Source organism: Rhea pennata, chromosome Z (assembly GCF_028389875.1).
Source record: "Rhea pennata isolate bPtePen1 chromosome Z, bPtePen1.pri, whole genome shotgun sequence".
Taxonomy (NCBI): Eukaryota; Metazoa; Chordata; class Aves; order Rheiformes; family Rheidae; genus Rhea; species Rhea pennata.
Window position 1 is genome coordinate 71443206 of NC_084702.1, and position 8845 is coordinate 71452050.

The window sequence follows — 8845 nt, forward strand, 5'->3', positions numbered from 1 at the left end:
TGAGCCAAGCCACATGGGAGATGACAAGGAAAGAGCTGAAAGGCTGGTTTTGCACAGATATGAGAGCTGCTCCCCACCCATCCCTTCCTGAAATTCTGCAGAGAGGTTGCAGCAAGGCAGACAGGTGGTGAGATGGCAGGGAGCTAGGGCCGGGGGCATTGCTGGCCACAGCAACCAGAAGACACCACGCTAAACAAGCACATCCCACAACAGCACTTCTCTGTGGGCAGGCACCTAATCCACTCTGAGATGGAAAATCCTGCACAAGGCATAAGTGTGTTTGCAAGACTGCTGCTTTCTGCCTTCCACTTGTGATGTGCTACACCCAAGCCATGTTTGGCAGGGAAGGGGTCAACACCTGTGCAGCTGTCCTCTCCATCCCTGCCCATCTCCAGATGAGATGCAGGTGCTCACACTCAGCTTTGAGATACTCCAGGGGATCTCTCCTAGCTTTCACCATCATGGTGAAAAGCATGCAGTGCTTCAAGAACTCTCTGAGGATACCTGCATGAAGCCTGGCCAGTCATCTCTGAATGCCCAGGACATGGGGAGCAACCAGTGCCAGGCTTGTGCCCAGAGCCCCAGCTTTACTGTAGCAGGGAAGGAGGAAGAGAGAGAAGGAAGAGACACATGCAAGGGTAAAAAGCCATTGACAAGGATGAAGATGAGACCCTCTCCCATTACCACCAGCAAGAGTTAGGCATATCCCCAGATTCCCTAAGGACTGTCATGAGACTCTGAGGGATATTAGAAAAATTCCTCTTGCCGAGGGACCTGTATATTGCAGGGACCCAGGGAGATGGATGCTTCTCAGGTAGGTTGAGAGGGACACAGCTCAAACAACTTGGCCCTGCTGTCCATCACACCCAGGGACCTCAGAGATAACGACACTGAAGGCAACAAATGTCAAGACAGAGGGGTGCTTGTGGAGCAGGAACGGGATCTTTAGCATCCCTCTTAACTAGGCCTCCAGGACTATCTTTACTTCCTCTGGACAAAGGCAGTTGGCTCATTTCCTTCTCTAAAAACTCCATTTAAGCCAGATCAACCAGATTCTCCTCAGCTAGAGGGGAGCCAGCAAGACAGCAGAGCCCTGAGCCCCATGGCTGGCTGTGGTCCCAGTCCCCAGGCAGCACTGGTGACTGCGCAGAAGGCTCTCCCATGCTAAGCTGCCATAGTGGATACAAAGGAAATCAAAGCAGCTATGATGGCCCAGAGGCAAACACAGCCAGGCCAGATCCTGCCCCAGGGACTAGCCATGTCTGGAATTTGCTGGAATTCCCCCTTTGTCTTTCCCAGCTCCCTTGCTTGGATGTGGAAAGGAGACCACTGCAAGACCACTGCAAGCTCCAGGAGGGTGCTGGGGGGATGCAGACAGTGTGGCTGGTCCTCCCCAAGGAGAAGCTGGGGATGGAGCGCTCACACAGCCTATCTGCATTTTGATGAATTGCATTTCCCATGGGGATCTCACCACCCTCGCTGTTTCCACTTTCATTAGCAACCGCGTTGTTGAGGCTGCCGCAGGGGTGGATTCTCAGGGATATGTCCGCCTGCAGTGCAGCTGCACGGGGCTGGAACTCCCGTGCTCCGCACAAGGCTTCAGCAGGCCAACACACACAACACTCTCCCCTGCTCCCAGATAATGATGTCAGATCCCCTGTCCGTTCCCTACCAGTGTGTTTCTCAAGCCTGGATTCCCAAATATCCTCTCTTCCCTGTCTGCCCCCTCTCTTCTGGCCCGTACACATTGCACTGCTTCCCCGCAGCTCCTGACTCAGCTCCGTGAGGGGGATGGGGACACCTCTGTGCATATCGCAGTAACGGACTTCAGAGATGACCACTCGCTTCTTAGAAACCCTGCTGACCCCAGCACAGGGAGAAACCCACCACATCCCCCTTTCACAATGCCAGCGGAAAGCCCCTTTCCTCACCCTCTGGAGCCTTTGCTGGGGGGCAGGCTGGGCTTTCACCCACTTGGCACACAGACAGCTCCTGGAAGGAGCCTGAGCCTCTCTTTCCCAGCCATGTGTCAGCAAGGACTGCGAGTGGCTCACGAGCATGAGCAGGAGTCCCCACCACCTGGCTCAGGTCGCTGGCAGCTGATGGCAGTTAAGGGGTTAACCCACACCAGGATGTATTTCCAAGACGAGACACACGGACACATGTGGCTACCCTGGAGCCAGCCACAGCCAGGAGTCCCTTGTGCCGGGGAAGTGGCTGAATCAGAGCCACTTGCCATGGGGGGACCCTAGCAGTGCCTGGAGGTGGTTCTCATGAGGGGACCCACACCACCCTGGTGAACTTGCCAGCCCTTGGGCATGCTCCAGAAGCAGCAAAACCCACTGAATGTGCAAGGAGCCCAGGGTTCATCGTCAGCTCCCCCTGCACTGCCGCCTGCGCGACACCGCTCTGGCAGAGCCCCTCTCGGGAAGAACAGGCTCCAGATTAAAAGAGTTTGTTCCCAGTGGTCAGCAGCCAGCAGCTATCATCCTCCCTGCTGTGGGCTGTCCTCAGCACAACCCTGGGAAGATCAACGGAAACCAGGTCCAAGAGCCAGCCTGCATCCCCAAAACTCCCAAAAAGGCTGGGGCTGATGACTGATGCTAATCCTCTGCTGCCTACATTTCCTCTCTGTCAGCCAAGATGTCTCTCTGATAAAGAGGGTTTGTGAGTGATAAAAAGAAGCAGGTGCTGACTGAAGTTAATGTAGTACATCCTGTTTTTACTGTTTGCCCTGCCCATTGGCACCTTCCTAATCTGTCTGTCATGGGGATAGCCTGCTGGGGCATGGGAGCAGTTGGATACAGGGCTTTGGTGCATCTCTCCCATGGTGGGAGCCTGTGGTGGTGCAGTGACAGGGGCATCTTGGGCTGAGGGCACAGCTGGAGCCTCCTCTTGCTTTTTACTGTGGATTGGTGAAGGGCCAGAGTTCTCTAGCTGCAGGATTTATACATCCAGGAAGAGCCCAGGGAACCACTAACCTATTCAAGTCTCAACCCTGTGGCTTATCACCAGATGGGTGCTTGTCACCGTGTAAGAGCTCCGCAGCGCTCCTCATCAAGGAGCAATGAAAGGCCAAGCCTGCAGCAAGGGAGAAGGTGGAGGGACAAAGATCTTGCTCTATGGTTTGGCCATCTTCACTGGGAACATTTTTTACTGGTAGCTAATGGGAATTTCCCTTGATGCAGCTTGTGCTGCTGCCTCCCACCCTGTCCCTCGGCCCCTCCAAGTAGGTGCTGACTCTGGTGCCTCTCCAAACCCATATCAGGCAATTGCTGATAACAAAGAGACCCCTTCACCTTCCCTTCCCCAGGCTGCACAGACCCACTGCTCTCAGCATCCTGTATGCCATCTATCAGGACTGAAGCAGGCTGGTTAAGGGACCTCACCGCAGGAGGCACTGACCTGATGATGATCCATCTTCTCCAGGAGAAAATGGTCCTGAGTGCAGGACTGCAGTGCAGATTTGCAAGAGAAGCACTGGTCTTTGCCCCCTGTAGTGCCTGCACAGCCAAGGAACTGCTCTGCAACAGTGCAGATAGCCTCCGCAGGGATTTCTGCTCTTGTGTCAAGAAATTTGTTTCCAGAAAAGTCTGTAGTTGCCATTGGTTGCTGGCCTGCTGGCTGAGATGCCTGGAAGCATGCTGCCTTTTGATAAGTGAGCTTGTGGCCTTGGAGCAGAGCACGCAGGCCAGATCTCCTCCCTGCCAATGCCAGCATGGAGATGACCTGGAGCCAGAGTGGTCAGACACTGTGCTATAGATGTGCTGAGCACCCAGGCTTTGGGGAGGGCAGGAGGAGTCAGCTGGCTCCTGTGACTGGGTCAGGGAGACCCAGGGGATCAAGGCAAACCCCAAGAGCCGAGCAGCAAAGCAGATTCTTCCAGCACAGAGACGTATCTTGGGAGAGGGTCTGAGGCCCTCTTTCTGACCTCAGAAAGGTTGATGAGGGTTGACCCATTTGGGAACATCTCAGAGATTTCTTGGAGGAAGCACTGGGAAATGTGCAGGATGAAACCTCAGATGGGCTTGCCCTGGGCTCAAATGGGCTTTCTCAGATGGAGGGGACACCAGGGCAACCCTGGCTCTGACCAACAGGCCCTGTGCCCAGGCTACCATCAGCAGAGAGGACATGAAGGTGTTTGCTTCCAGACTGGAGAGTAGCTGGCTGCAGGAAACACAGCCAGGACCTTCGGGAACTGCTAGAAGATTGCAATCCAGCCTCTGGCAAGACTTGTTGCAACTTCCCACCCTTCTATAAAAGAAAGTGAAAGCCACGGACTGGAAGGATAAATAGGCAGCGGAGCACCAGCATGAGAGCACAGAGAAGCAGTTCAGAGTGCTCACTTCTCCTGTCCGGAGGACCGCTGCCGGCTCCCAGCCCAACTTCTGCCTGAAGTCAGCAGCAAAATGCAGCACCCGAATCTGCTGTGCCTCGGCCTCCTGGTGCTGGGATGTGTCCTGAATGGTAAGAGGGAACCTCTTTGGGTGCTTTACTTGCAGAAGGGAAAGGAACCAGCTTCTTGTCCCTTTTCGGGTTTCCAGCAGACATTTAGAAGAACCCGTCACTGGGACTCTGTCACAGCCCTTCTGAGTCTTCTGCTTGTATCCTATTCCAGAGGGACTCTGTCCTGCCCAAAGTCCAGGAAGGATCTTGCAGGGCAGGAAGGGGAAAGGCTGGACTTGGGAAAGGCTGTGGAGCAATCCTGCCTCCCAGTGCCCTAGCCCAGTCTGTGCAGACCAGGCTGGGATTGCCTCAGCCCCACATGCCCCTGCCAGAGCAGGACTGGTGTGGGTCCAGCACACCAAGGAAAACGTGTTCCTCTCTGGCCTGGGAAATGAAGTTGCCCTTTCGGTGTGGGGTAGCTCAGGGATGAGCAAGTATCTCCTGGGCCTGCAAAGTTGTAGAGAGTTATAGGCATCCCAGGGCATTGCCAGCCCTGCTGGGCATTAACAGTTGCTTGGAGGATGGCTGGGTTCCCCTACGCTGCCATGAAGTGCAGTCACATCCCTCGCCTGTAACAGGACTGATTGGTGTGGGGTGGGCTGGTAATGGGGTAATTGCAAAAGCAGGTATAGCTTAAGCAAATACAGACAAAGTCATTCCTGGCCCCTCAGGGACAGACGTCTTCTGCGTCCGTATCACGGTGCCCCAGAGCACGAATGCCTTCATCCAGCCCTGCTGGCTGGCACACGCTGGCTCCAGCGAGGCAGGAGGCAGCCACATGTGCAGGAGGGGTGCTCTTCTCCAGCCTGCTGTTTCTCGGGTTTTTTTTGCTTTCTGTTGGAAGGAGGCAAAGGGCTCCCAGCGCGAGGGAGTGGATCCAATAAAACTCGAGCGTGCATTTGCGATCAGGGCTGTGTGCAAGGCAGGAGCGGAAGCACTGAGCTCTGCGCTGAGCTGGCATGGGCACCATCCCACTCAGCTCTGCACGGGGCAGCCCTGTAGCCCGTGGGCCCATGGTTCACACAGATTCTGAGCCCACCCACTTAGACAACAGCAATATTCCCTAGCTAGAAATTGCTCCTGCTTTTCATACTCCAGCCCAATTTGTTGTTCCTGAGCTCAACCTGGCTGAGTGTAGAGAATTCACTCCACCAGTGCTGGTCCCAACGGACCAGGGCGTAGGGAGCTCAGACTGGCAGGAGCACCTGGGGTGGTGAAGCTGCAACTGGTCTGCGGGGAGCAACCTCAGCCCACATGTTACATTCCTCCCCCAGTGTCCGGCGGGAACAACGTTGTGGACTGCTGCCTGAGGACGAGTGAGAATCCTATCCCATGGTGGATAGTGCAGGACTACCGGATACAGCTGGTGCAGGACGGCTGTGTCATCCCCGCCACTGTGTAAGACACCCAGGCTGGCCATGCCCCAGGGAGGGACCCTGCAGGGAGGGAGGCTGAGCAGGGTGGAGAGAGGCTATGGAGAGAGATGAGGCAGAGTTTAGAGGTGAGGGAATGGAATGGATGGGGAAGAGAAGGGAATACCTTGGAGATCAGAGGCCCAAACAGAACAAGAAAGACCTGCTGGAAGGGGAACACCTGGGAAAAAAGACAGGGAAGAAACTCATCTCAAGGCAGGGCAGAGGAGGGCAGTGCTTTGCCTTGCATCCTGTGCCAGGGCAGTGGTGGAGGCGAAGGGTGAGGGCTCAGGCTCTGCTGGAACATCACCAGGGAATCCTGCTCAGATCTTCCTTTTCTTCTGTGGGCCTGTCAGGTTCATCACCATGAGAGGCAAGCACCTCTGTGCCCCCTTGCAAGCCCCATGGGTGATTCGACTTCGAGAGAAGCTGGACACCAGCTCCACCAGGAAGGTAGGAGCTGGCCCTCAGCCTGCCTTGGTTCAGCTTTGTGGCTGGGCATTGGGGCAGCCCGTGGGCAGGTTTAATCTGACACCAAATAGGATTTTCCCAGTCTGACTGGGGTGCTGGTCAGAGCCAGGGGGATGTTGCAGCATATCATGGATAGGCATGGATAATTTGTCTCAGTTTCCCACCCCTCCTCCTTCCAAGTCTTCCACCCCAGATAAATCTGGCCCTGGCACTATCATAGCCAGTAACTATCTCCTACCAGCCTGGCAAAGGTGACTGCCTCCAGGGCCTCCCTGAGCTGAAATGCTGCATGTACCGCTTCACAAGAGCAAAGGGACAGTTTGCAATGAGTTTAGTGAGTGCTCTGCAAGTCCTCATAGGCATGTCCATGACGCTAGTGGCAGGCAGACCCTGCCAGGTCCCAGCTTGCCACCCTGCCCCAGAGATGTGGCACTGCTCTGATTTGGGAAGGCTGCAGAAGAGGAGCAAAGCAACCCTCACCTTTTCAGCTGCACCTCCCTGCATCTTTTTTGCAGTTTGGTTTCCCACAGCAGTGTCCATTGCTTGGTGGTCCAGGAAATTCGGATGCCAAGAGGGATTATGGCCTTGTGCAAGGATACCCAGGATGAGGTTGCGGTGCTTTTGTAACCAGATGCACACAGCCGTCCCTCCGCTTTGCCACCACGGTTCGGCCAGCGGAGGAAATCCTCAGTGACTGCCCAGACACTAGGGAAGGGAGTCCTGCCCCTGAGGCATCATGCTCACCCATTGCTGGATTTTTCACTTCCCTAGGCCAAATCTCAAGGCATATAGGCTCTGAAGAAGCCTGCAGCTGGACCCAATGCCTGTAGCCGGGGCCAGCTCCCATCTGTGAATCCGAAGCTTGTGAAGCCGGCCTGCTTCCCCTTCCAGGCGCAGGGTGTGCGGCCGACCCTCCTCAGGACTTGTGCTAGTGCGCGGGGCTGCACAGAGCCCCGCCTGCTCTCTCTTCTTCACTCTGTCTCCGATGTGATTGAGAAACCTGCGTCAGGCTGAGTCAGGGGCTACTGGACTGAGCCCCCAGCAAGAAGCAACCTCGTGAGCAGAGCCAGGTTGGTGGCATGTGGGCTGCAGCTGCCCCAAGCCTCGGGGTTTTGCCTCTGCTACATTCAGGAATGGATTGGAAGCCGGTTGGTGGATTGTTCTGCAGGATGAGTTTGAGGGGTCTCAGCCTTCCCTTTGGAGCAGCTGCTGTGGCCTCCAGCACAGGCTTGTTTGTTCCCATTTTTCCATCCCCATGCCTGGGCCTGAGCTCTTCTATGGCCTAAGAGGAGCTGGCAGGGCAGAACAGTGCAAGGGCCACAGGGAAGGATAGGAATAACCTTCACTAGCCATCCACGGCGTCTGTCTCTCACCGCGTGTGACCTGGACCCCCTCAGAGCACAACACTGCTGGTGCAGTTCCACTCTCAAGCCCTGATGTCCAGGCAGTTTTTCCTTTCCTGCCTTTTCTTACACAGGTGGAATTGGAGCCAGTAATGGCAGTGCCGGTGGCTGTGGCACCCCAGCAAAAGTGCACCGGGTTTGCTCAGTCCTGCCATCAGTGGGTGTCTGCAGTGTGACACTGGCATCTGCTGCAGCGCTTGACCCATAGCCTTGTCTGCCTGAGGAAAATGAGTGATGGGCACCAGCATGATGGTGACAACTTGTGTGCTGACTCCTAGTTGCAGCGGTTCGGAAATAGGCCAGTTATCAATGCTTCACTTCTTCCCAAAGTCCCAAGCTCCTTCCTGGCCAGTGACGTGTGAGAAGCATTTGCAACATGCTCAGGTGTTTGCTGCTAGATCTGTCTGAGGCAACGATTATGGGTGCAACCTGCTTCTTCTCTCTCTTTCTTATTTTGCTGTGATTTTGTTAAATAAACTGAAAAAAAAAGTAAACAGATGGTTGACCTGCTTTGTATTTGAGTCCCAAATCCAGCCATGAGCATGGGGGTGACACAGTGCCTTGCAAGGCTTGCTTGCTTGCAGTCAGTGCTCCCTCTTACAGCATGGGGACAAGGAGGCTGAGCTGGGCACCGGGAAAGGAAAAGGGACTTTCAAAGGGTGAAGGGCACTTCTTCCAGGAGCTGGGCTTCAGATCTTTTCCAGAAGCCCCTCAAAACCATGGTCCAGCTGCTGCCCTGCTATGTGCTGCTAGACAAGGCTGCCTGAGCTGGTCTCTGGGAGCCTGTACCGCTTGGCAGAGGTGGGTTGAAGAGGAAAATGAGGGAGTATTGTGCCGTGCAGATCAAAGCAGTACAATCCCACTGCACGGCTGCTGGGCCAGCACTCCCCAGCTCACAGGCAGCAGAGCTTCTGATGTGGGCTGCTGTCAGGAGCGTGGGCAGATGCCTTGGGTCATGCAGCTACAGGAGTGCTCTGATGGATCATGGACAGCAGGGCGGGAGAAAGCACAGATGCCAAACAGTAGCACCTGCTATGGAGCTGTAGGAACAGGAGCTTTGCCCTTGTGTCAAAGGGAAAGTGAGGCATAACAGCTCTTCCAGTCCCCCTGAGA

At 55.3% G+C, this 8845-nt stretch overlaps 1 protein-coding gene across 1 annotated transcript; it reads left to right on the forward strand.

Moving 5' to 3' along the window:
• Window positions 1-4336: 4336 nt before the first annotated feature.
• Window positions 4337-8185, forward strand: CCL19 (C-C motif chemokine ligand 19). Its single transcript, XM_062600114.1, has 4 exons — window positions 4337-4467; window positions 5721-5844; window positions 6215-6311; window positions 7101-8185. The coding sequence occupies exons 1-4, from the start codon at window positions 4410-4412 to the stop codon at window positions 7119-7121; spliced, it is 300 nt and encodes a 99-aa protein (XP_062456098.1). The 5' UTR covers window positions 4337-4409; the 3' UTR covers window positions 7122-8185.
• The last annotated feature ends 660 nt before the right edge of the window (window positions 8186-8845 follow it).

Excerpts from the sequence above, each read along its gene's own strand:
- CCL19 (XM_062600114.1), top strand. The coding sequence starts at position 4,410 with ATGCAGCACCCGAATCTGCTGTGCCTCGGCCTCCTGGTGCTGGGATGT. Across the intron at positions 4,468-5,720 it reads GCTGGGATGTGTCCTGAATG|TGTCCGGCGGGAACAACGTT; the intron begins GTAAGAGGGAAC and ends TTCCTCCCCCAG. Across the intron at positions 5,845-6,214 it reads TGTGTCATCCCCGCCACTGT|GTTCATCACCATGAGAGGCA; the intron begins GTAAGACACCCA and ends TGGGCCTGTCAG.